Source organism: Gopherus evgoodei, chromosome 9 (assembly GCF_007399415.2).
Source record: "Gopherus evgoodei ecotype Sinaloan lineage chromosome 9, rGopEvg1_v1.p, whole genome shotgun sequence".
In the NCBI taxonomy this organism is placed as follows: Eukaryota; Metazoa; Chordata; order Testudines; family Testudinidae; genus Gopherus; species Gopherus evgoodei.
In genome coordinates this window covers 107,761,622-107,789,433 of record NC_044330.1, presented here as the reverse complement: position 1 = coordinate 107,789,433, position 27,812 = coordinate 107,761,622, and the positions used below count along the sequence as shown (strand labels likewise).

The window sequence follows — 27,812 nt, the reverse complement described above, 5'->3', positions numbered from 1 at the left end:
TAGTACTGAAAGATCTCCATATTTTGAAGTATCAACCTGTTGGTGAAACATGTGGGAGATGAGCCAGTGCCTTACAGACTCCCTCCATCTCAAAAATCCAAAACCTTTTCATAGAGTTTAAGGCCAGAAAGAACCAGTATGATTGTCTAGTCTGACCTCCTGCCTGACACAGGCCATACGGTGTCCCCTAGTGGTTCCTGTATCCAGTCCAATAATTTCTGATTGAGCTAGAGCAGATCCTTCAGAAGATGTCTGGTCTTGACTTAAAATCCAAAGATAATGGAGAAGCTTGTAACTGGCACTTGCTGTACTGCTCTGTGTCCTCATCACAAAGCTCTAGCCATGCCTTCTGGAACTTGAGCATTTAGAATGGGCTTTCAGGAAGGTGAGGGAGAATCTTAGAACCAAAATGACACATTGTTTACGTTTCACTTATTTTGAAGCTATTAGTGTTGATCAGGGAATGACTCCTAGATTCTGCATTTCTTTGTTTTTTTTAAATCAGACATGGTATTGCCAGGAAATGTAAAACAAAACCAAATAGCCATTGGGGAGGAAGGATAGCTCAGTGGTTTGAGCATGGGCCTTCTAAACCTAGGGTTGTGAGTTCAGTCCTTGAGGGGATCACTTAGGAATCTGGGGCAAAAATCAGTACTTGGTCCTGCTAGTGAAGGCAAGGGGCTGGACTCAATGACCTTTCAAGGTCCCTTCCAGTTCTAGGAGATAGGTATATCTCCAATTATTTATTTAATTGTTAATGTAGGACACCTCTTTTTTTGTTGCTGCAGCAGACGTAGCCAGTCAAGAAAGAGAACTCTCATTAACTACAGAACCTATTTTCTTAAGCTCTGCAACTATCATTTATTATCTTGTGACAAGAAAGAAGTAAAGCCATGCTGGCTTGTGCTCTGCACCTGCAGTCACTAGTACTGAGCAGCTCTGCAGGTCAAGAATAAAATTGCTGCTTATGAAATAACATTTCTGTTGTACAAGTCTAGATTCATTCATTTATCACAGGGGACCCAGAAACAGTGAAGTGACCAATGTGCAGGAGGTCTGAACTTCTTCACTTTCCTTTTCCATGTTTTTTTGTTTTTCAAGCATTAGCGATGGAGTCTCCTGCTCATTATCCCTCTGTGTGTAAGAGGGCCCTCAAGAGCGCTCTGACCCTTCATAGGAAACAGGAATCCATTGATGCTGTGAGAGTCAGGTTAGTGTTCACACCAATTACTTCTAGAAGGACTGAGGCCGGGAATGTGCACAGGCAGTCAGGCGGTCATGTATCCCATCAACTGGCCATTGTTTATCCTGGATATATGTCAAACTGTTCCAAAGAGGGACTGGCAGGGAAGGAAGACATATAGGGAATCAGTTGTTGATTGCATGTTAGATCCCTTTCCCTATGCTCTCTGATTTTTGCCTTGTGTGGCAGGAACGTGTCTGTATTATGGCTATGAGGCACCCAGTAACATCTTGGTTACTAGATAGAAGACGTGGTAATGAGCACAATGGTTATGATGATAAGCAGAAGGGGTCAAACTCTTGCTTATGTCGATAGCCACACTGATTTCAGTGGATCTGCTCACTTGAATAAGGTTGTGTTTTCACTGCAGAGTTAACTTGGATGATCAGCCTGCAGGTTAGCATAGGGTAGTTGTGAACAGCCACACTGCAAAGCCCTGAGTTACCACGTCCTCACAGACGCCGCACTCCCCCATGTGTGTCACCATGACTATTTCTTTCCGTATGGGTATTCCACGTGAAGATGTGTGTCTCCCATGTGCTCTTGATTGGAGAGTTTTCTCAGCAGGGTCTGTGCCTGCGTCTTATGCACCCTTGTGCTCTGGCTGGAGGAACAGACACATCATCCCTCCAGTTCCTTCTCAACTGCCTGCAGCTTGAGATGGAGCAATTGTGGTGTCTGAAGCATAGCTTCACAGCTTACTTCACTTTTAACATTTTATTGTTTTATTTTTTTTCCTGTAAGTTTGTTTGTTTTGGATATTTTTAGCACAGGTTTGTGCTTTTGAAGGGGGTTCCACTCTCCCTCATTTCTTTGCATTCGTGGCCTTTTTGTCCTCAGTCCCTGTTTGTTTGCGGCCTTTCCTTCGATGGGTTATGCCAAAAACCTCAGGATACCAGGCCTACCACAGGTTTTTTCCCATTCTCAAGTCCTGCTGTATGCTTATCCTCCAACACCATCAATCCTGAAATTTCTGAACAAGTTGAAACGGGTGAGAGTAGTGACCATTCTGATAGCACAATCATGGCTGAGGCAGGTGTGGTTCTCAGATCTGCTTTGCCTCTCTCTGTGCTTTGCTTTCCTCTGACAGTAAAACTTCTAACCATAACCATAACCATAACCCACCTCAGTTTTTTATCACTGCACTTCAAGGCTTGCTTGATGGCTCTTGGGCATAGAACAGAATTGTTCTCTTGAGGTTCAGATAGTGGTGCTGAAAAGCAGGAAACCCTCCACCCTACTCTGGGACCTTCATTTGATTCTCATTGCCTTAAGAAGACCCCTATTCAAATACTTGGGGAGCTGATTATTTCTTCATTTGGTCCTCAGGGTCTCATTCCTCATAGCCATCACCTTAGCCAGAAAGATAAGAGAACTAGGAGCACTTAAGACTGACCCCACCTGTACATGATATTCTACTGTGAGAAGGTGACTCTATGCCCCCATCCTTGTTTCCTGCGTAAGATCTCATCAGACTTCCACCTCAATCAGGTCATTCAATGTCCAGTGTTTTACCCCAAGCCTCATTGTTTGAGAGAGGAGGCTAGTCTTCATAATCTAGATGTAAGAAGAGCTCTTGCCATCTATTTTGATAGGCCGAAGCCCTCCAGAACTTATCCCAGACTCTATCTCTTTTTATAGTTAATGAAGGGACAGTCGATTTTCACCCAAAGATTATCCCAGGATCTCAGGGTGGATCTTGGCATGCTGTGAAGCATCTGGAGGGCTTCCCTCACTTAGGATTACTTCCCATCCTACTAGTGCCCAATCCACCTCTGTACCCCTACTCAAGAATATACCCATCACAGACATTTGTAGGGCTGCCACCTAGTCTTCTGTGCCCACATTTTCCCACTACACTATTGCACCTGCTTTCAGGGCAGACAAAGCCTTTGGTGATGCGATTCTGTGATCTGTACTGAATTTGCCTCCTCAGCACCCTCTTCCATATTGATGTACTGTGCAAGAATCTCCACACATGCAAATCCATAGGACAATAGCTTGAAGAAGGAAGAAAGGTTATTTATCTCTACAGTAACCAGAGTTCTTCAAGATGCTTTGTCCCTATAGGTGTTCCACTATCCTCCCTCCTCTCGACTTTGGAGACTTTGCATCTGGACTTCCTGATTGGAAAGCAACTGGAATGGTGGAGGGTCTGCCTCTCCCAGTAGACTCTCGTATTGGAGCACAAGGGTGCATAGGGCACAGCTGCAGATCCATGAACACTGCTGACAAAAATCTCTATGCACACACCCATGTGCTATCGTTCTCACATGGAGCACCGGTAGGAACAAAACTTCTTGAAGCACTCGGTTACTGTATAAGTAAGTAATTTCGCCTTCTGGGGTCATACCCATGTTCTTGGTGTGGCAGTAACATGAGCTGCCTTATTGTTCCCAGTGAATTGTGGAAAACATTGTCTGTTCTTCTGGGCACACAAGGGGAATTGTGGGAACACATTCAAGGACTGTCAGCATGCAAGGGGGTTAGCCTGCAAGATGGGTCACCACCCTGAGTGAAAGCAACCTTTGGGTTTTATCTACAGCCCCAGAAGAGCCAGCTAGCCCGGCTTGAAAGCATCACTAAACTCGGATGAGAGGGTGTAGTATGCGGACAGAAGAGGAATTATGGGGGCCTGAATTAGAGCCTGAGTTAACTCTATAGTGAAGAGAGATCCTCAGGGAGGGGAGAGCCAGAAGATGTCAGCCTATGCTAAGGAGGCGGCTTTTGAATCAGAGAGTGACTGCTTAAAACAAGATGCCCAAGAGATGAGCCAATGTTCATTGAATAAAAACCGCTCTCACTTAGGCCTTGTCTACACTACAGCGTTTTGTCAATGCAAGTTATGCCAACGATCAAAACCCAGTATAATTACATCATGTTTGCGTGTTTGCACAACACTCCTTCTATGGCAGAGCGTGTCCACAGTTGGTGCTCTAGTATCAATAGTGAGAGCAGTGTACTGTGGGTAACTATCCCACTGTGCCTATTGCCACCTTCTGCAGCTAGAAGTTGTGGGAAGGTGGAGTGGATTGCAGTGCATCATGGATGTGGGCTCAACGTCCCATAATGCATTTTTTTTCTGTCCCACCATTCCATGGGCTTCCGACTGCATTTCACAGTATTTTTCAATTTCCCGTTTGCTGTGTGCCTGCCATCTCTGAAAGCATGGACCCTGCTGCTCTCTACTGTTGTGGTCACTGTTATGAACACATCACAGCTGACTGCAATATATCATGAGCATCCAATGTGAACAGGAATCTGAGGTGCCTGACCTTGTATGCGCCATGGAAAGAAACAACACCAGATTACTTTTGGCATTCATGGAGCAGCTGCACACAGTGGACCGTCGCTTTTGGGCTTGAGAAACAAGCACTGCGTGGTGGGATCGCATCGTTATGCAGATCTAAGATGACGAGCAGTGGCTGCAGAACTTTCAGATGCACAAAACCACCTTCCTGGAACTGTGTGTGGAGCTTGCCCCAGCACTGCAGCGTAAGGACACCAAAATAAGAGCTGCCCTATCTGTGGAGAAGAGCATGACGATCACTGTGTGGAAGCTGGCAACTACAGACTGCTACTGGTCAGTTGTGAATCAGTTTGGAGTTGGGAAGTCCACTGTTGGGGCTGCGTTAATGCAAGTATGCAAGGCCAGTAATTGCATCCTGCTACTAAGGACTGTGATTGTTCGCAATGTGTGTGAAATAGTAGATGGCTTTGCAGCAGCGAGATTCCATAACTGCGGCAGGGCGATAGATGGCATGCAGAGTCCAATTTTGGCCCCGAACCATCTTGTGACAGAGTACATCAATAGAAAGGAGTACTTCTCTATGGTATTGAAGGAGCTTGTGGATGACTGGGTATGTCACTGACATAAGTGCGGGGTGGTCCAGGAAGGTGCATGACGCATGCAGCTTCAGGAACACTGGCCTGTACATAAAGCTGCAAGCAGGGACTTTCTTTCCAGATCAGACGATTCCACTGGGGGATGTTGAAATGCCCATAGTGATCCTGAAAGACCCAGCATACTCTTTACTCCCATGGCTCATGACGACTTACATGGGAAACCTGGACAGCAGCAAGGAGTGCTTCAACAATAGGCTGAGCAGGCACAGAATGACCGTAGAATGTGCCTTTGGCAGATTTAAAGCACACTGGTGCTGCCTTTATGGCAGGTTAGACCTAAATGAAGAAAATATTTCCATAGTTGTGGCAGCCTGCTGTGCGCTGAGTAATATTTGTGAGGCTAAGGGTGAAAAGTTTCTCCTGGCGTGGAGCATGGAGGTGAATCGCCTGGTGGCTGATTTTGAGCAGCTAGATACCAGGGTTATTAGAGTGGCACAGTGGGGTGCTATTTGAATCTGGGAGGCTTTCAGGCACCATTCTGACAATGAGCACCAGTGATGTGTCTTTCTATACAGTACTCTACAATGCTTTAACTTGCCACCTTTCATAAAATTTTGATGATTTCTGACAATGATTTTTAGTCAGCAAATGATCAGATTACAACTGTGTATTAATTCAAGCGGCAACCACGTGTGTAAGAGACAAATAAATATTTGTTATCTTTCAGAGAGTACGTTTTTATTAAATACCTATTAACACACACACAAAAGGGTTGGTGGAAAGGGAGATAACAGTGATGGGCAGTGTAGGCTCTTATTGCTGTGTGTAAGTCCAGCTATCATTTTGGAAGCTGCCCAAAAGGGTGAAGTGAATGGGGTACCAAGTTGAGCTGGAAAGTTGCAAGGAACGTGTGGGAGGAGTTTGGGGATGGCATGGAAAGCAGTTCTGGATTGGCGGTGGAGGACGGGGGGGATGAGCATGGATTAATTCTGCAGGCAGCATGGTTAGGGACTTCTAACATCTCCGTTTGCTCCTCCATCACTTTTATTGTCTGCTCCTGGCTCTCCTTGCTGTCCTATCTGTTCTATCATTTTCTTTTAAACTCTCTTTCCACGTCCTGCATTCTTGGTTTTTGGCCTATGAGGATTAGAGCATCTCTAGAAACATGTCCTCCTTGCTCGCTTCCTTATCTGGTAGACAATGAGGAGTCCGGTGGTACCTTAAAGACTTACAGATTTATTTGGGCATAAGCTTTTGTGGGTAAAAAACCACTTCTTCAGATGCAGCTGAAGTGTTTTTTTTTACCCACAAAAGCTTATGCCCAAGTAAATTTGTTAGTTTTTAAGGTGCCACTGGACTCCTCGTTATTTTTGTGGATACAGACTAACATGGCTACCCCTCTGATACTTATCTGGTAGAGGTGCTCTGCTGATCTGTAGGGGTTTCCTCTGAAGGCCACATCTGTAGAAGCACAAGAAACAATAAACAGAAGCATGATTGTTTAGTGCATGCATAGCATCAAATCATTATAGTAAGATGCACCTCTTTTGAAATATGAGTCAGTTTCTCGCTATCTCTTGCAAGCACACATCTCAGCAAAGGCCCTAAACATGGTGAGTTCAGCCTGGGGGAGCGCTTAAGATGGGACAAAGGGTCTAGGCAGCAACTAGGGACAATATTGTAAATTCTGCCACTACTTTCTGTAGGCAGGGGTCACTGAAGCCAATATATTACTCCTGAGGGTATGCAAGGGTACATCTTCTGCATGTATGCGGCTTCAGACTGAGTCCCTATGCTGCTCGTCTGTGTGCTGTGTTGGACCCTGCACGAGTGATTGCCGATTGGCGGGTGAGAGTTTCCTAAAACGGCAGGAGGAACAAAGCAGCTCTGCTAAGGAATCTTTGGCTGAGGATGGGCGAATACATCCAGGAAAGTTTCCTAGAGATCTCTCTAGAGGATTCCAATGAAATCTCAGTGTGCAGTAGCAAACTGTTCTGCTGCATTGCTTAGCTGCACAGGGGAATGTGACTCACATGCAAACATAGGGATAGCTTGGTTGTTTGTGCATTGGCCTGCTAAACCCAGGGTTATGAGTTCAGTCCTTGAGGAGGCCACTTAGGGATCTGGGGCAAAAATCAGTTCTTGGTCCTGCTAGTGAAGGCAGGGGGCTGGACTCAATGACCTTTCAGGGTCCCTTCCAGTTCTAGGAGATAGGTATATCTCCATATATTATTATTTATTATAGCTAGTCTTGTACATTTCTATCCCTTCACCCACTTCAAGAATATAACAAAGCAAATGACAGCTCTACCTCATATAACCAAACAGCATCAACTCAAAAAGATCACTTACCAGAGCTGCTCCTCTCCTGCTTTATGCACATCAGAGATGGATGGCTGGGACTGGCTTGACCCATCTGGAGTGGAAAAGAGGTCTTGCTGTGTGCTCCACATCGTCCTCCAACTTGACCACTTTGTCCATGACTTCGTCCTCAGGTCCTCAGCCCTGCCAAAGTATCCACATGGCTTGTGGCAGTGGAGGTGGGATTGCTGCCGAGGAGCGGCAAGCCTTCAGGCAGCACCAGAGCAATAGTTTGACTCCCTTGCCTTCTGGTGTGCCTGCCTCAGCTCCTTTATCTTCACACGGCACTGATGCGTGTCCTATTTGTAGCCCTTATCTGACATGCCACAAGAAATCTGACCATAGATATCGAAGTTCAGCTGGAGTGTAGCTGGGACTTCAAAGCCTCCTTCCCGCAGAGCCAGCAGATCTAACAACGCAGGTATACTCCAAGCGGCAGAGCATTTGCTGTGTGGAGATGCTGTGGTCAGCTGGGAAGATGTGATATGAGCTGTCCATGCTGAGCAAACAGGAAGTAGAATTTCAGAAATTCCCAGGTGCAGGGCAGCAGAGTTCAAAGTGCTGACTAGAGTGGTCATGATGGGCATTGTGGGACACCTCCTCGAGGCCATTTACAGTGACATAACCAAGTGCAGTGTCTACACTGACACTGTTGATATTTTGTTGCTTCTTGTTGAAGTGGTTTTATTTTTTTCGGCAAAGCAGGAGAGTTTTGTCGGCAGAAGGAGCATTATAGTGCGTATACCTCCACTGTTCTGTTGGTGAAAGCTGACTTTGGTTGACAAAACTCTATAATATAGACAAGCCCATAATAGACATCCTTTTTCCAGAACATCATGTGAGTTTCTGGGCATAGGGACTCCATTTCCTCTCTGATCTCATCAAGGGTGAACGCATTAGTGCTGGTAATGGTAACGGAGTAGGTTTGTGTACTTGTGCTGCATAGACTCATAGACTCTAGGACTGGAAGGGACCTTGAGAGGTCATCGAGTCCAGTCCCCTGCCCTCAGTATGTAAGGAAGAAGTCTTCCGCTGGTTTTGTTTAACTGATATCTTTTAATATGCTGTTATACATCACTTAGCCATTAGTATAGACAAAGGTCATCATGTTTAAAAATGTGGTAGCTGGTTGTAATTAACCCTTGACCTTAAAGAAGGAAACTGGCAAGGAGCTAGTTCCATCCAAACCTGTCTGTGCTTCCTTTGTGTTGCAGAGCTTTGGAACAAAAAGAGACTTCAAGCCAAGTCCCCTCTTGCTAGATCATGCAGTCCAGGGGAAGCAGCTCTGGGCTAAGGGTGTCCCAGATAAAAGACTCAGGCTTAGGCGAGAACAGAGTGTGCTAAGTAAATTGGTGCCAAATAGGGAGCTGCTGCTTGGTGACGGGGCAGTAGTGGCTGAGGTTGCTGCAATTTTGGTTGCCTCTGCTCAAGATAAACAGGACTTGTGAACATTTAGTAAGTTAGTAAATTACACAGAAAATACCCTGATTCCACATCACCAAATTCCCTTCAAGTGGGAAACTAATCTGCGGCAAGGCTCCAATATCTGCTACTTCAAATAGGCGACACTAGTCCCTTTAGGATTACCCATGACTAAGGCTTCAAGTTTGTCATGGTGGTCACACAAGTCATGGAGTCTGTGTCTTTCTGGGAACTCCATGACTTTTGCAGCGGCCTGTGTGGCTGGCCTGGGGGCTGCCTGAGCAGCTTGGGCAGCCCCTAGGCCAGCTGCACAGGCCGCTACTGGGGTAGTCCTGGGCCACTGCCCCGCCTCCTAGCAGCACCAGGAGTTTGAGTGTGGGAGGGGGCTCTGGTGTGGTGCTTTCCTTGGGGGAAGAGGGGGGGCTCCCCAGAAATGGCAACATGTCCCACCCTCAGTTCCTAGCTCTGTACACTGCCTCCACCCGCAGGCACCACTCCCGTAGCTCCCACTGGCCATGGTTCCCAGCCACTGGGCACTGTGGAGCTGGCGCTTGGGGTGGGGGGGGCAGTACGGGGAGCTAGGTGCTGAGGGAGGGACATGTCCCGCTTCCGGGAAGCCACAAGGATCTGGGTAGGGAGCCTGCCAGCCCTTCCAACCCCCTCTTCTCCCAGCACCAGCAGGGGTCCTGGCTGCTCCCACCCCCCTCAAGAATCTGCAGCAGCCCCCTCCCCCGATTTAGTCAGGAGTGTATAGTACAAGTCATGGACAGGCCAAGGGCTGTGAATTTTTGTTTACTGCCCATGACCTGTCCATGATTTTTACTAAAAATATCCATGACTAAAATGTAGCCTTACCCGTGACTAGTCAGCACTTTTTTCAACAAGATTATTTTTGTTACACTAGTGTTAGCACCAGTGTTAATTAAAACCTGTTTACTTAACATGCTTTCTAACACAGTTTATATTCCCAGTGGTAACTAGGCCAGTGAAGATGATTGGCTACAAATAGGCGCCAGTAAGCAGCTTTGGCTTTATCCTGTGATGTGCTCCGTAGGGCATACTGTAGCTGGTTGGGTGTGATGCAGTCTTCTCAAAAGAAATTAAGTGAAGAGAACTGTGGGGAAAGCCGCAGGGACTGGGAGGAGTTAACTGTAAGATACTATGCCAAATATATGAGATAGTGGTGCTGAGTAGCCAGCTCTCCAGGGTAGTGCTTATATAGAATCTGAAATTCTGACATTCTTTTGCCTCAGATTCCATTCCCTGTAATGGAATCCCCTCTTTTGCTCCCCCGGCACCTGAACTGCCATGACAATGCTCTGTGAATCACTCTCCTAAAGTCCAGGCTGAGTTATCATGAAGGAACTGCCTTTTCCCTTAATGAGCAGGAAGAACCATTTCAAGGTGCACGCATTTGCTGTTGTTTTCCTTTATTTCAAAGGGCAGCAAGCGCTGCAGGGCCCTGTAGTTAGCTCCCTTAGTGGGACTGGGATAGGAATGGTTGTTCTCCCCTTCCTTTCAGTTGGGCAACTCCTAAAATACAATACCTGCTCCCTCCCATCTATAGACTGCAGGAATGAGCTCAGACCCAGGGCAAGGATGTCCTGCTTTCAGAAATGGATAGAGTACAAAGCAGTGAAGCGCAGACAACATGGAGACACATACCAGAGTGGTGCTGCTGTTAAAACTCAGCTAATTTGTTCCATGCCTGGTTGCTTTGCTGAGTAATCGAAGATACGTATTCCATATGGTATTTAACAAGTTTTCCTCTTTGTGGCTGTTTTGATTCCCAGCAAATGTCTGCACAGCTTGGTTCACCTTTCTCTGCCAACTGGAGTGATAGACACAGATGCTTGTATACTGGAGGAGGTGTGGGGCTACTTTGAAGATGCTCTGAGCGTTGTAGGCACCACAGTAAGTTGAACAGAAAAACAAAAGAGTGGAAATGATCCTGAGTAAGCTTAAAAAGTCCTCACTGCAATGAGAGCAATCAGCAAACAAATCTTAAAATATTTACGCTGTCACATGCAGGGGCGTCATTTAAGGAGGCAGGGGAGGGTGGCTCTAGCCTCTGAGGAGTTTAGTAGCTGAGGTCAGCAGTCGCAGTGCATTTCCTAGCTCCAGACGGAGCTCTTAACTGTGACACAGCTTGAGTGTGATATGGGATGAGTTCTGTGCCGCTCCCAGCTTCCACCTCTGGGGCAGGGAGTTTGTTTATAAACAGAGGCAGGCTGATTTAAGATAACAAAAGGCTTGTCCTTAAATTAAATTAAGGATCCTTAGATGATCCTGAAAGTATTGCCAGGCACTCATGTTAAAAGAGAGGAAACAAAGGGTAGGAATGAATAAACAGTGAGAATGGAGAAAAATAAGTAGCGGTGTCCCCCAAGGGTCTATACTGGACCAGTGCTGATCAATATATTCATAAATGATCTGGAAAAGGGGGTAAACAGTGAGGTGGCAAAATTTGCAGATGATACAAAATTACTCAAGATAATTAAGTCCAAAGCTGACTGCGAAGAGTTACAAAGGGAATCTCACAAAACTGGATGACTAGGCAACACGATGGCAGATGACATTCAATGTTGATAAATGCAAAGTAATGCCCATGGCAAAATATAATCCCAACTATACATACAAAACAATGGAGTCTAAATTAGCTTTTACTGCTCAAGAAAGAGATCTTTGGAGTCATTGTGGATAGTGCTCTGAAAACATCTGCTTAATGTGCAGTGGCAATCAAAAAAACTAACAGCATATTGGGAATCAGTAAGAAAGGGATAGCTAATAAGACATAAAGTATCATATTGCCTCTATATAAATCCATGGTACACCCACATATTCAATACTGCATGCAGATTTGGTCACCCGAACTCAAAAAAGATATATAGGATTTGGAAAAGGTACAGAGAAGGACAACGGAAATCATTGGGGTATGGAACACCTTCTGTATGAGGAGAGATGAAAAAGACTGGGACTTTTCAGTTTGGAAAAAAATGACTAAGGGGGATATGATAGAGGTCTATAAAATCATGAATGGTGTGGAAAAACTGAATAAGGAAATATTATTTACTCCTTCACATAACACAAGCACTAGGGGTCATCTAATGAAACTAATAGGCAGCAGATTTAAAACAAAGTATTTCTTCACAGTCAATCTGTGGAACTCTTTGCCAGGGGATGTGGTGAAGGCCAAAATATACCTGGTTCCTGTAAGAACTAGATAAGTTCATGGAGGACAAGTCCATCAATGGCTATTAGTCAGGATGTGCAGGGATCCAGTACCATGTTCTGTGTGTCCCTGGCCTCTGTTTGCCAGAAGCTGGGAATGGGTGACAGGGGATGAATCACTTGATGATTTCCTGTTCTGTTAATTCCCTCTGAAGCACCTGATATTGGCCACTGTTGGAAGGCAGGATACGGAGCTAGATGGACCACTGATCTTACCCTGTATGGCCATTCTGATAGTCTTATATTAAACCCACATGTATCTGCCTCCCACTCCAACCCCTTAGATCTCACACCCCTCCCAGAGCTGAGATAGAACCCAGGAGTCCTGATGGGGTTGCTATCTCTCTCTCTGCAGATTCAGTAACCAAGTAAAAATATATATTAACATTTTAAACCTAACCCATGTCTTTAAGTGACTTGCCACAAGACGTCAGAACATGTTAGTATTAGAGCTGAGTGGGTCTATTTGATTTTCTTTCTTTTATATAGGAATTAGCTACAGTGCTTCTGTCAGCTAATTGCTAAATTATTTGCCCAAAAAACTAGTTTTCTCAAGTGTGTAAGTAGCCCCTGGAATCATGGTTAGTCACACACACCCCGCCCCCCAAGCTGAAATGGTGCCTCTGCTCACATGGGACAAGTCCCTTCCCAGAGGGATATAGTGAGGGCACCTCAAACTGAATATCTTCTGGATCCTTATGACTTAACTGAGAGTGTCCTGGCTTTTGTGGAGGGTTTTCTGAGACATTTTAGGGCGTATTTTTAGTCCTGGGTTTAGAAATTGCCTGAAGCCGGAGTATATATCTCACCATTTTCAAACAAAACCTGTCTTTGCAAATACAGCTTGACATTCCAGTGGTTTGAGCATTGGCCTGCTAAACCCAGGGTTGTGAGTTCAATCGTTGAAGGGGCCACTTATGGCTCTGGGGCAAAAACCAGTACTTGGTCCTGCTAGTGAAGGCAGGGGGCTGGACTCAATGACCTTTCAAGGTCCCTTCCAGTTCTAGGAGATAATAATTGGAGAGATACCTATTACACATACTCAGTTCCTTTGCTCATGTGGCTTGAATTTGATCATCTTCGTCACTTGCTGCTGGATCCTTTCTAGTTTCTCTACATCCTTTCTATACACTGGTGACCAAAATTTTACACAGTATTCCAGCCAGCACCTAACCAACACTGAGTAGAGCGATACTATCACCTCTCATGACTTGTATGTTGTGCCTCTGTTAATGCAATGTAAAATTGCATTTGCTTTTTTTTGCAACAGCATCACATTGCTGACTCAGGTTGAGGTTGTGATCTACCGCAACTCCCAGATCCTTCTCAGCCATGCTGCTGCCAATCCTGTTTTCCCCCATTCTGTATTTGTGTACACCTGTACCCCAATAAAATGCGACCCGATATAACACGAATTTGGATATAATACGGTAAAGCAGCGCTCCAGGGGGGGAGGGGGTAGGGCTGCACACTCCGGTGGATCAAAGGAAGTTCGATACAATGCGGTTTCACCTATAACACGGTAAGACTTTTTGGCTCCCGAGGACAGCATTATATCGAGGTAGAGGTGTATTTGGTTTTTCTTCCCTAAGTGTGGCACCTTAGGTTTGGCTTCGTTGAATTTCCTCTTGGCTCTCGCCCAGTTCTCCAATTTTCCAAGCTCCCTTTGAATTTTAGCTCGATCCTCTAGAGTATTAGCAACCCCCCTTAGCTTTGTGTCAAGTGCAAACTTGATCAGTAAGCTCTCTATGTCTACATCTAGGTCATTAATGTTGACGTTAAACAACACCGGACCCAGAACAGATCCCCGTGGAACCACACTTGAGCCCTCCCTCCAATCCAACATCATTCCATTCATAGTTACTCCGTTTGCGGTTGGTTAACTGATTATGTATCCACTTAATTGTAGTTCTGTCAAGCCTGCATTTCCCCATCTTGCTTAGCAGAATGTCATGTGGGACTATCAGATGCCTTGCTGAAGTCCAGGTATATTATGTCTACTGCATTCTCCCATGCCCCAAATCCGTTACCCTATCAGAGAAGGAAATCCACGTGGTTTGGCATGATTTGTTCTTGGTAAATCCATCTTTGCTGCTAGTGATTATCTCTTCATCTTCCAGGTATTCGCAAATTGAATGTTTTATACATTGCTTCCCAGGTATTGAAGTCAGGCTGACTGATCTATAGTTCACCGACGCCTCCTTTCCCCCCCTTTTAAAGATGGGCACAATGTTAGCCCTTCTCCAGTCTTCTGGGACCTCTACTGTCATCCATATTGTCAAATAATTCCTTCAGTACCCTGGGATGAATAGCATTTGACCCTTCTGATTTGAATTCATTCAAATTAGTCACAATATATATCACATCTACTGCATTCCCCTACCCACTAGGCCAGGTACTCTGTGAAAGAAGGAAATTAGATTGGTTCGGCATGATTTTTTCTTGACAAATCTGTGCTGGCATTTCTTTATAACTGTATTATCCTCTAGGTGGTTATAAACTGCTGCTTAATAATTGTTCTAGTATCCTTCCAGGTATCAAAAGTTACGCTGTCTAGTTTATAAATTCCCTGGATTCTCTTTGCTCCCCCTTTTAAAGGAAAGTACTATGTGTGCCCTTCTCCAGTCCTCAGTGTGAGGCTGGTGAAATTTGGCTTGCAATGTTGGCATTGATGAATCAACTGTTTATTAAATTTCTTTGTGGGTTTATTAAATTCCTGTTTTTCAAATGACCTGGAAATGGTTTTCCCTGCTGTCAGTACTTGCTATACTGCACTTACTTTTCAGGACCTTGTCTCCATGGGGACTGGCCTACTGGAGAGTGAAATCTTCCTTCTGTTCAGACCTTGTTAGTCTCCCCTGGTTGTGTGCGCCTTCTTGGCAGGCTTGAAGTACAAACCAGACCGTGGAAACAGCTGGTATCCAGGAGCCAAAGCAAGATTTTGGCCTTAGCTTATTTTCATTCATGAGATTCTAAACAATATGCTCCTTATTCAGCATCAGTGAGGAGGCTCAGGAAGAAAGAGGAGGATGAATTTGTTGATTTTTCCCACGTTGTATTTGTTTCCCGTTAATGGGTAGTGATCTGGGTTTTCAAACTTCCAAATGGTGGTTGCCACTAAGGACAGCTCTCATCCTGGTGTTCCTGTGCTGCAGGACAGGGGCTAGCTTGGATACACAACTCCAGGGATGTGGTCTTCGACATCCTAAAATTCTGGAACCACTGTAGGTTATTCCAGGTCTGCATAACAATCAGTTCCCACCATTCAGTGCATGTTGAAAATGTTTAATCCACTCTGCAAATAGATCATATGCAACTTCTCCTGCCACGTGCAGCCACCATGGGTCCATTCCAAGTACCACAGGATTGTATGTTCTGTTCTAATAGACAAGAGTGCCACATTCCTCACCCACGCTGGCAGTAAGCAGTTCGGAAGTGGTGCAGGTGAGTGGTGAATTATTGGCAAGACCATAGGGAATTCTGGTTTTTGCATGCCCAAGGTGAAGAACTTCCTTTTGTTTCTCTGTTCTAGTAATAAACTCTAATGCACCCTAGACCAGGTATCTTTAGGAGTGAAAAGCCTAATCCTTGCATTGTTGCCTTGCCTTGCTGGCTACTTTAGGATGATTACCCAGAGGTGGAGACCCTTTGGCTGATGACCAGAGCCTGGAATACAGGAATACTTCAGTACAGTGTTGGTAAATACAAGGAGGCTGAGCAGTGGTGTGGGCTGGGTATGCGCTTTCTGAATCACCTGAGATCCCTGAAGACCAGCTATGAGAGCCAGGTGAGTGTGAGCAGAAGGTGGAGGCAGGGGCAGGGGCGAAAACTGAGTGGGAGAGGAGAAAGCAGGGCAGGAACTGCTCCAAAGGGAAATGACAAGGCAGAAGAAGTCACTAGATGCTTAAGCAGCATGCGCTATTATGGGTCTAAGCCTGGAATTGTGTTCCAGAGCTGCTGGTACAACTGTCTAAACCCAAGGGGAAGAGAGAACATAACGGATGTGGCACACAGGCAGAAAGGAATTTATAGTCCTGATACTAGTGAGCTTGTGGAAGCAGCTGAGTGGAGGTACTTTTCAGCTCAGCTGTGGCTGCGGGCAAACCTTTGGCTCTATGCTGGCTGCAGCCTGCACACTGTATGCTGCCACAGCATTCTACCGTGAGACATATTTCATAGACATGAGGGAGGCATGAAAAGTTCAGATCCCAGCATGCAGTGTGGCTGGCCGCTTAGATAAAGATGGACACACTAGTTTTTGCTGCAGGCTGCACTACTCTATCCATGATGAGGCCAGCTGTCCTCTGCTCCATTTTAGGCACAGCTTTGGACAAGCTGCCAGTGTGACCCTCACGGAGGCAAAGCTTGTGTGCTGCCATGGTGGGGTGTTGCATTCAGCATGAGGGGCTGCAGGAGTCTTAGGATCAGGGCAGAAACTGTTAGGGAAAAGAATAAAAGTTTGAACATGAGAGGTAGAAGAGAAAAACGTGGGTAAAGTTCTCTGCCAGGTGTTGTACAGGAGCTCAGATTGGATGATCACAATGGTCTTTTCTGGCCTTATATTCTGTTACTATGAAAACTGAGAGAGATACAGGGGAACAGGTCTCTTTCCCCTTCACTGCATCCCCAAGCAGTTACCTCTCTTCTTTAGTAAGATTGATGATCACTTAACTGAGCCTCTTACCACAGTACTGGGAAAGGGTCATCTAACCCATCACACACATGCAGCTACAAGCAATGAAACATTAGAAGCAGTACAACTGACAATGGAAGTAGACAGGTGGAGAGGACATTCTGCAAAAAGACAGATGCTTTAACAAATTAAAAAGAAAACAAAGGGTTTTTCTATCCACACTAGTAGCACCAGTGTCACTAACAGTGGGATGGTGCACTGATTTAATTAAACCAGGCTGATGATGTGTGTAGATGCTTTTACATTGTTGCTCTAAACCAGGTTTAAATAAAACTGAACTGCTGTAAGCCTGGCATTCAGTGATGTAACTAAATTGCTGCAGCTCCCACTTTTAGTGAAACCAGTGCAACTTCTGGATGTAGCCCAGGCAGGATTCTGCCATGCAGGACACTTCGATGAGCAGCCCTCTGTAGGGAGCTGTGTAGCTTTTCTTAGCCCTTTACCACATCTGTTTCTTTCTGCTGCTCTGTTACTTCTGGCTCCATTGCCCTTAAGCCTGCCCATCCCTCCTGCAGCAATTTATAGACTGAATGATGGGTGCAGTTATCATGCATTATCTTACGCACACCCCTGCACTGGCTTCAGTTTAACACTGATTGATTGCAGGCTGGTCAATAGTTTTTGTGCCCATTTAATTGTATCAGTTTTTGAAACACAATCCCTAGTGTGGCTGCAGTTGTAAATAGAGCTGTCAATTAATCACATTTAAATCAGGCGATTAACTCAAAATTAATTGCGATTAAAAAAATTAACCACAATTAATCAGTTTTAATCACTGTTAAACAGTAGAATCCCAATTGACATTTATTAAATATTTTTGATGTTTTTTCTACATTTTCAAATATACTGACTGTGCTCACTTTATATTTTTATTTTTATTACAAATATTTGCAATGTAAAAATGATAAAAGAAATAGTATTTAATTCACCTCATACAAATACTGTAATGTAGTCTCATTATCGTGAAAGTGTAACTTACAAATGTAGATTTTTGCTGTTACATAACTGCACTCAAAAACAAAACAGTGTAAAACTTTAGAGCCCACAAGTCCTACCTGTTCAGCCATGCACTAAGACAAACAAATTTGTTTACATTTACAGGCAAGAATGCTGCCCACTTATTTACAATGTCATTGAAAGTGAGAACAGGCATGGCATTTTTGTAGTCGGCATTGCAAGGTATTTACATGCCAGCTATGCTAAACATTTGTATGCCCCTTCATGCTTCGGCCACCATTTCAGAGGACATGCTTCCATGCTGATGATGCTCGTTAAAAAAAATAGTGTTAATTAAATTTGTGGCTAAACTCCTTGGGGGAAAATTGTATGCCTCCTGCTCTGTTTTACTCGCATTCTGCTATATATTTCATATGATAGCAATCTCAGATGATGACCCAGCACATGTTGTTCATTTTAAGAACACTTTCACTGTAGATTTGACAAAATGCAAAGAAGGCACTACTGCGAGATTTCTAAGTATTGATACAGCACTTGACCTCAGGTTTAAGAATCTGAAATGCCTTCCAAAATCTGAGAGAGGGATGAAGTGTGGAGCACATACTTTCAGATGTCTTAAAAGAGCAACACTCCAATGCAGAAACTACAGAACCTGAACGATCAAAAAAGAAAATCAACCTTCTGCTGGTGGCATCTGACTCAGATGATGAAAATGAACATGCGTTGGTCCACACTGTTTTGAATTGTTATCGAGCAGAACCTGTCATCAGCATGGTCACATATCCCCCGGAAGGGTGGTTGAAGCATGAAGGGACATCTGAATCTGTTGTGCCTCTGGTATGTAAATATCTTGTGATGACGGTTACAACAGTGCCATGTGAACATCTGTTCTCACTTTCAGGTGACATTGTAAACAAGAAGTGGGCATTATTATCTCCAAATGTAAACAAACAAACTTGTTTATCTGAGCAATTGGTTGAACAAGAGGTAAGACTGAGCGGACTTGTGGGATCTGAAGTTTTACATTGTTTTATTTTTGAATGCAGTTTTTTTTGTACATAATTCTACATTTGTAAGGTCAGCTTTCGTGAGTAAGAGATTGCATTACAGTGCTTGTAATGGGGGAATTAAAAAATACGATTTTTTTATAGTGCGAATATTTGTAATCAAAAATAAAAAGTGAGCAGTGCACATTTTGTATTCTATGTTATAATTGAAATCCATATATTTGGAAATATAGAAAACATCCAAAATTTTTAAATAAATATTATTGTTTAACAGTATGATTACTTTTAATTTCTTGACAGTCCTAGTTGAAAGTTATAAACAAACACCTTTCCATTGGTATAAATGCATGCACATTAAGAGGGATGGGCTGCCCTGATTAACTAATCACTTTCTAAACAGATATAGTTACATTAGTTAAAAAAACCCAAGTGTGTGTAGCTCAGGTTGTAGGAACACGCTCTGACCCCTGCCCCTTCTCTTCTAATCGAATGGCAGTTTTGTTTTTATCTGCTAAGAGAGACTGTTGGTGGTTCTATTCCCCAGATGATTGGTCTTTATAGCAAGGTGCTGGATAAGTTGGACAGAGCAAAGGGGTTCCCTCCAAATGAAGAATAACAGTGCAGCAAGCCAGGGTGATGGCACCCCCTGTAAACATTCAGCTGGATAGAAGAGACTGCTGCTCCCAGCACTCGCTGAAAAGCTAGCAGCCAGGGCCTGCTCCTCTTGGCCATTTGAAAGTTATGTACTTTTAAGGAAGTTTTTATTGAAGAGCTGTAACTGTTTTCCTTCAGGGATTTGTATTCATGCTAGAGAGCTATTTAATGGTAAGAAGCTGAGTCATAACTTTATGAGATGGGGCTGCTGTTATACAGCCAGGCTAGTTTAAATGTATGAAGTAGCAATGTGAACAATAAAAGTGTTCCAGCACCATGTGCATCTTGCAGCTGCCACAGTTGTCTTCCTAAATATTTACCGGGTTGTTTAATTTTCAGTCCATTTCAGTATGGACAGGCATTTAGAACTGCTGGCCAGGACTGCAGCTATCAATCACTTTGTTTAATAAAGAGAATAGGTGGCTCGCTCACATTGTCACACAAAATACTAAAGCTCTGGCTAGGGCTGCTGTTTATAAGCTGCTAAATATAACATACTGAGTTAGTCAGCGCTCACCCTTAACCTCCCAAAAAACAGTACACAGGCTGGAGACTTCATCCACAGCCAAATGGATTGGGTGAATAGCCAACACCCCACCAGCTAAAATTTAATAGGACTAATACAACCTGACCTAAACAACTTTGGTGCAGCCTCTGTTTCACAAGCAGTGCTATAGCTCAGTAAAACTGGTGTACAGTTGCCATTTCAAAAAAGCAGATAGAATGTTTGAGCAGGTCTCTCTCTCTCTCTCTCTCTCACACACACACACACACACACACACACACACACACAGTAAAACATTAGTTACATGCTCACTTAAAGCAGCTTGAGTTGTGATTACCTTCTAAGAGACAGCTGAGTGGGGAAGGGGAGAGCCTTTGGGGATACACTGTCAATAGCTTTCAGCCAGGGCTGCCCTATGGTAAGCAGACATGAAGAACAATCAAGTAAATGGGCATTTCATGTGGGGTGGCCCACAGAGTTGTAGCCTCATTTATTTGCCTCCAGTGCAACTGCTCTTCATTATGTTAGGGCCCATTGGGTTGACAAGGGCAGGGGGTAGTTGCAGCACACTGCTACCTCATGCTGAACTAGGAGAGAGGCACTGACACTCAAGTGATCTCAAGATCTCGACCACTACCTCTACCCCAAATGCCCAGGAGGGAAAGCAATTTTTTTCAAGGTAATCTGAGAAAGCATATGGAGTTTAGAGCACTTACCTATAGTAGTGCTACTACCACTTAGAAAAGATCACGCCACCTTTACTGAAGGTTGTCAGTTTTGCTGCTCTTTGGAAGGAAAGATGATAATCAGTGTCGCAGTGCAACACTGGCAGATGACTTAATTCAGCTGTATGTGCACAAGATCAGCAGCTGGTGCTTAACTCCCACACTAGTGCACAATGGGCAGACCACAAGGAAAATGGCCAAGTCCAGGCACCACTGCACACCCTCCTGCAATTGGTAAGTGCTGTATGAAAGGGCTTTATTAGCAGAGCCCTTGCTCATGGGCAGAGATGCTCCTGAATGTAAAAAGCAGGCTGCAGTGTTATTCTGTATAGTGAAAGTATTATTTCTGTAGGCCTGGCACAACAGGGTGCCTGTTCCCACTCAAACCTTGTTCTTCCCTCACTTCTCTCCCCCAAAAATCATTTAAGCCAAACACACACATTTTGGATTATTTGCCTTCTGATTTTTGAGGCTTAGGTTCAGAGTTTCACACTTTTCTCTACAACAATCTGGGCAAAACCAGGTATTCACTTAGCTCCAGGAACTGCTTTCATTTAAAATAAAAAGATTACTGCCAGGAGGGCTTAGCATTTTAGAGAAGCTTAGACATGTGAAGCCTAAAGGCGCAACAAACGGAGGGCAAATTAAAAAGTCAACATTTAAAAATCATGGCATAAAGCCAAGCTAATGGTTTTGGGGGCCTGATTAATGACCCATCTGCACTGTCACCCCCATCTCCACCGAGCAGCTGGAAGGCAACCCTTATCTAGTCCTCCTCCTGAGGTGTTCTACAGCTGGTAACTAGCTCATTTCATTTCCTGAAGACTGACACAAGCAGGTGCCATTGCAGCATTCACAGAACCTGACTTACATTATATACATTGCACGAGATGCTTTTCAGTATGGCTCAGGTCAGCAGTGAGAGACTTTGTTTCAATGCTAGTTAGTCAGAATTTAATTGAAGTAGTAGACTTAGAAGAATTACTTACCCTAAAGTAACTGTGATTCTGTGATATGTCGTCAGTATGGATCCCCTCCTTGTATGTGAGATCTGTACAGTATTTCTTTGAATAGCAGTAGTTGGGGGTGGGGGGACAGCACACGTGCCCTGTGCCACCTCATGCTCCCCTCTGAAGGCAGAAAGGGCAGAGTGACTCTGACCCCTCATCAGTTCCCTTGCAATTCAAAGCCTGTAGTAGTTGTGAACTTGGAAAAATGACAATGGAGGGTGGGTCGTCGGATCTGCACTGACCTCTTGAGGAATCACAGTTACCTTAGAATAAGGAACCATCCTTTGAGTATGTGTCAGCGTGGAGCTTTGGATCAGTGTTCATTTCGTGCTCCCCATCAGTACCTGGCCCATGCCAAGGAAGCCAATGATCCAATCAGAAGACCAAATTCGGTGATGAATCCTGGTCATGAGGCACATTGTGCATGCACTAAGAAGCAGTGAGGAACTCACTGTCGGTGACTGGCAAACATTCTTCCCCGAATGGTGGGAGTGGAGTTCTAGCCATACCAAACAACAGTTGGAGTACGGGCATTTGCCCAGGTAGCCATGTCAAGGGCAGTGGTCAACAAAATCCAGTGAGTTACTCCAAGCTGCAGCCTTACCGACCTGAGAGGTTGGACTGTTCCTGAAGCAGGTGGTCAATACACCCTGTGCCCTGCTGGAGAGTGCCTTGATTTTTGATGGGACAGGCTCACCCATCAGCTACTAGTAGATGGACATGCACTGTAGATTAAGTTGGAGATTGACTGCATGACTGGAAAAGGCTTGGTCCAGTCAAGGTATTATAGCAAAGCCCTGCCAATATCCAGAGTCTGCAATGTCTCCCTCAGTAGCAAGAGTGCGTCGTGAAGCCTGACGAGCTGAGTGACTGGGTCAGGTGGAAGTCAGACCATCTCAGGGATGAGCTTGGAATGTGTCTTGACCACTACTGTGTCCCAATGGAAGGGCATAACCTAGCTAACCTGAGGGCAAGAATGAAGGAGGACTTTAAGGTATTTAAATACTGTTAGATGAGAAAATGCCTCATGATTGTACCAGTGTGTGGCACACAGATATTGCTGCTAGGTTGATCTTGTAAAAAACGAATCCATCCTGTTTTAATACCAGCATACAATCAAGGATTGTCAATGTATATTCCTGTACTAGGTCCATGTTCTTTTAGACCACCCCTGTGGAAATTTTTTTTCCATTTGAAGAGGTAAATCTTCCTGGTGGATGGACTTCCTGCTTTGGATGAGAATTTTCTGAATGCCTCTCTTTTAGTAGTGGTCAATCAGCCACCCTCAAAGCAGTCAGATGCAGTGACTGCAGGTCCAGGTCCAGGAGTTGACCTTAGTTTTGGGATATTACATATAGGTTGGCTGGGGGATAGGTTGCCACATGGACAGCTGTAGCAGGTCTGATGGCCAAAGGTGTCTTGGTCACTAAGGGACTATCAGGATGACTGTAGTTTTGTCCTGCCTGATGATGTATAATAATTTTAAGGATCTAGGCAATTGCTAGAAAAGGAGATATGTATCCTTGAGCCCACCAAAGGAGAAAACGATCTGGCAACAAGCAGGGCCGGCTCTAGCAATTTCGCCGCCCCAAGCACGGTGGCAGGCCCCAGAGGCGCTCTGCCGCTCGCCGGTCCCGCGGCTCCAGTGGACCTCCCGCAGGCGTGTCTGCGGACGGTCAGCTGATCCCGCGGCTCCGGTGGAGCTGCCGCAGGCGTTTCTGCAGAGGGTCAGATGATCCCGCGGCTCCGGTGGACCTGCCGCAGGCGTGTCTTCAACACTTCTATGGTATCTGCGTTTACAGCAGGCTTGGATATGTCTGTGAGCTATGTGACTACCCATTCTTCAGGACATGAGCCAACCACTAAGGGCCCTGACTGAGGAAGAAATCTCTCCCCTGTCATGCTATTTCATTGTCTTTTCTGAAGCTTTTATGCTTGAAGGATCAGGCATATACACCACTGTCAGAAACCAGACTAGAGGGACTATTAATCTTTTCAGTCTGACAATCATTAATATGCTTAACAAAAAATTAAACATGGACTATAACCTGAGCGTCATCAGTAAACTACCTTGTGCTTTCTGTTACCAGTTTTTCAAAAGCCACTTTATTCCTGCATCTCCAGCTTCTGAAGGGAAAACTGCAGGGTAAGAGCTTTCAGTTACTCCAACTAAATCAAAACTCATGTATTCAATTACACTTCTGAAGTGTCTGTAATAGAAATAACCATACAGGAAACCGCTTCTTTAAAAAAATGGTTTATGAGCGTGTAGAATGGGGAAAGTTCAACTCATCTACATGACCTGGAAACGAGCTCTAACTTTTTATAAGTTTCAATTTAACAAGTTAAACCAACTATTAAATTAGGTCCTTTTTTAAATTAGGCTTTACTTTGAAACACTGATTTCCAGCCCTTTGCTGTGGGAGCTGATTTTTTTTTTTTTGGATTCTGAGGCTGGGCCTGCTACTGGGATTGTACAGCGATGCACTGTTAAAATAGTAGCCTCTCCCCATCAGAGCACATAACCCATTCACACACTGAATGAGTACACTGGGCATTTCAAAAATAGGTTTTAACTACAATAAATTAAGACAACTCCACCACCACTGTTTTACTTTAGTGTAGCTGTGTCATTAGAATGTCTGCCCATCAATAGTGTACAAATAGCATGTTTGACTAAGTTAAATTTTAGTATGACCCTCCCCTAGTTTCATATTCCTATCAATCAGTGAAAAACAAGCCACATCCCCTCCTTTGCAGTACAGGCAGGACCAGATGCAGCAGGGATTTCATAAAGGCACATAATTTCCACTGATAAAAAGTGGTACAGCTAATTCCCCACATTGCTTGCACGCCACAGATTCTCATGTCCTCAAGGGGCTTTGGTCCAACTGTGTAGGCCAAATATATTATGATACAGTATTAGGGAAGGCCTGCAACCACAACCCCATCTCAAAGAGCTAGTGGCACTGGTAAAGCTGCAGAAGGGGCCGCCTTCTTGCTATGGTCACTAATCTAAACCCAACAACTGCTCTTCTTCAGGATTGATTTTTAGGGGCCAGCCCCTCCCACCTGGAAACCTAAACATTTTCGGGCTTTGGCATGTTGAGCCTAACCCTTCGGTTCACTGCAGCCCAGCTAGACCCCACTCAGGTGCCAGGATCAACCTTCAAATGGCAGGGATCCACTACACAATACAAGGTTTTTACAAGAAGGTTTCTGAGTCAGAGTTCATTGCAACTCTCTGTTTATAAAAAATATGTCTCCTTGGAAGAAATACTGGTAACCAACTAGTGTCATGACTGATTGGATACTTTCACTTATGCCATGGAGTACACTGGCCTTTTTCCCCATGACTAGAAATGAGGGAGACAGGCTCTTAGGAAAAAAATAAAGGAACTGGAACCTTGTGACTAGCATCTTAGGACCTTGCTCCTATTTCACTTATGCCAGCTCTCTAGAGAATGGGGCTTGTGTCATCTGGAACAGAACCAACAGAGCAGGCAGTAGCTCTAGCACTGGACATCAGTCCATGTCCAGAATCTACTCTTATTGAGAGAGGCTAGCTCAACAGCAGTCCTCTCTCCTTTAGCTCCACTTAACAGTAGTGGTTCCATCAATGAGCTTTCTGTGTCTCAGGATTGCTAAATCCCTTTTGGTCTCCTGTGACACTTGTCAATCACTGAAGGAATAGCTTCTCACTTACCAGAATGTATCTCTACAAACTTACAGCAGTTCTCACTCATATTTAAAACTGAGACCACTGCACAAAACACACTGACACAAACAGCTATCGATCACCTCAGGGAGTGGACAGTATTAGCATGGTGTTGTCTAGCTGGAAACAGCAGTGGTCTGATCCTATTAGGTTAGGTCAGCAACAGCTTGGTTTCCTTCTGTAATATCCAACTGTCACCACATGGAAGGAGGAAGACATACCTGCTCATATTTTTATGGTGACCTCCTTTGCTCTGGTATACAGGAATGTGGCATGGAGAAAGTTTTTACTTTTTTCCTTGCAGAGGAGAGGGCTTTTGCATTAGAATTGGGGGTACTTGAAAAACAAAATCTAGATTGGAAAATCCACAAATCCTTTTGGAAGCTCTTTTCCTGAGGTGGAGCCACATTCAAACACACTTCTCAAAAGCAGCAGCCTCTCAGTCCAAGGAAGACTACATATTTGTGGTCGTACACCGCTCACCTGGTCATAAGATCTCTCGATTATACAGCATGATGGTACAATTCTGTCTGCATTTCCATACCCAACAGACTGCAAAGCTCTTGAGACTTTCTAAAAGTGGATCCCAAACTTCAGAACAGGCTTTATGCAGACACTTGTCAATAGTAGAAATATTAAACAGAAGAGGTGAACAAGCACTATCTGCCAAGCTCTGAGTCCCAGGGACTCAGGAAGGGGCTCTGCTGCTCTGCATGCACAGCTGCTCCACAGCAAAGGTCCTCACCCCTTGCAGGGGACACAGCAGTTTTCACAGTTACTGGAATTCTGTATTAAAATTCCATTATTCATTTGGGATGTTGTGAGCTTCCATCCCAGGCACAGCTATGGTCTTCTCCCAGCAGCAGAGGGGAATTCCAGTGTGCTTTCATGAGGAAGACTGGAATTCCCTCACCATATCACACACCAGATTCAAATCCAGTCTAAGGTCCCCAGGGAGACCAGATGGATGGCATTTGCTGCATCCACATTGAAGTGTTCTGGCAGCAGCACAGATCAGCTGGCTTGCTCATTCCATATGGGTTGTAGATTATTTCCTAACCGTGACACCCTGGGTCTGGATTCTATTTACAATGTAACCATCTTAAAAAATAAGTTAAAAAACTGGATTTTATACCCACAGGTCATTATTAACATGAGAAAATTCTAATAAAAAAGCTAACACAGCAACACAATATGGTTTTGGTTTAACATCTGCTTAAAAAAATAGAACAAAAAGGAAACCTCTCATGCAAACACATTAGGTGGTATGTAAAACAATGTGCAATTTAATAACGTCTTATCCATTCTCTCTCACTCTGCAGCCTCCTGCTCAGTCTGGGTCTTCCAGTTTCACTTAGATCAGCTGCTAAAGGTTATTCTGGACCCTTGGCCCTCTCTGCACGCACACAGCATCCCAGTTTCTCTGCTTTACCCCAAAGATCTGGGCTTTGGTTCTCAGAAAACTGACCAGATGTGAGAAACATCTGAAGCACTTGGTACCATTTCAATCTATTCTTGACCAGAGTGGGACTCCCAAGCCCAGTGACTGGGATACAACAAATTTTAAAAAATCCTTGCAATAATATAGTACCGTTTTAGGAGGTCCCTCAGGTTTTCTAGTCCACACATATATAATATATATATAATATCTATATATTATATATAAATTACATATACAGATAAATAAAATGCTTTCTGTTGCACTGTTCAAAGCTACAAGGCAGTGACACATGCTTGGAGAAATGCCCCCAGGAGCTCCAGTCCTAGCTCATATTCAAAAAAATCCATTATTTCAGTTGTTCTTTACATAAGTCCTCAGCTGCCTCCTCCCATCTTGCTTCTTGGGTTAAATTTTAATAATAAAAAAAAAAATGACTTGAATGGGATCTCATCTGTCTCTAATGGAGCAGCAGGAAGGTCCATGCAGGAATGGTGGGGACAGTCACGTGGTGAGATTGATTCATCCCAACAAAAAGAAACAGGACTAGAAAACTCAATCTTGCGACGATCTAAAAAAGGGGGCAGGAGAAGTATTCATGTCCCCCCGCCTTGGGGCATAGGTGAGGGAGGGATTTCAGACATCTGCTCACAAGGAAGTTGATGGGGGAAGTCTTCAGAGTTTCTCAGGGGATGGGACCCAGATGTAGTGCCCAGACTGGTCCTCAATGATCTGTTTGATTTTGTTGTATATCTCTTCCAGAGAGTCTCCTTGTACAATGGCTAAAAAGGGAAAGAACAAGCCAGTGAGTCAACATCAGACAACACTACTCCACACGTGCCCACACCATGCAAAGGTCCCTTGCGCAGCGAGTGAGGCAAAGCAGCCAGAGGGGATGGGAGGGAACGGTGCGGCACAGCTACCAGCAGACCTGAGCAAATCCGGTAAGTAGTTCTGGATCTGCACTAGGTGAACAGGCAAACCAGGGACATGGGGAATTAA

The 27,812-nt window shown here is 44.5% G+C and overlaps 2 protein-coding genes across 10 annotated transcripts in view; one reads left to right on the top strand and one right to left on the bottom strand.

Annotated features, from left to right (window-relative positions):
* The window catches only part of TEX11 (testis expressed 11), a 147,084-nt gene extending 123,876 nt beyond the window's left edge, over positions 1-23,208 (top strand). The window contains exons 27-30 of the mRNA XM_030575123.1: positions 1,102-1,210; positions 10,666-10,786; positions 15,726-15,890; positions 19,305-23,208. Of these exons, the coding sequence (XP_030430983.1) occupies positions 1,102-1,210; positions 10,666-10,786; positions 15,726-15,890; positions 19,305-19,376 (467 nt within the window). The 3' untranslated portion in view covers positions 19,377-23,208. The remainder of the gene's footprint in view (positions 1-1,101; positions 1,211-10,665; positions 10,787-15,725; positions 15,891-19,304) is intronic.
* A 3,427-nt stretch (positions 23,209-26,635) lies between these two features.
* DLG3 (discs large MAGUK scaffold protein 3) overlaps positions 26,636-27,812 on the bottom strand; it is a 192,194-nt gene continuing 191,017 nt past the window's right edge. For all 9 annotated transcript variants that reach the window (XM_030574753.1, XM_030574754.1, XM_030574755.1 and 6 more), the window contains one exon: positions 26,636-27,592. In XM_030574753.1, the coding sequence (XP_030430613.1) occupies positions 27,486-27,592 (107 nt within the window). In that variant the 3' untranslated portion in view covers positions 26,636-27,485. The remainder of the gene's footprint in view (positions 27,593-27,812) is intronic.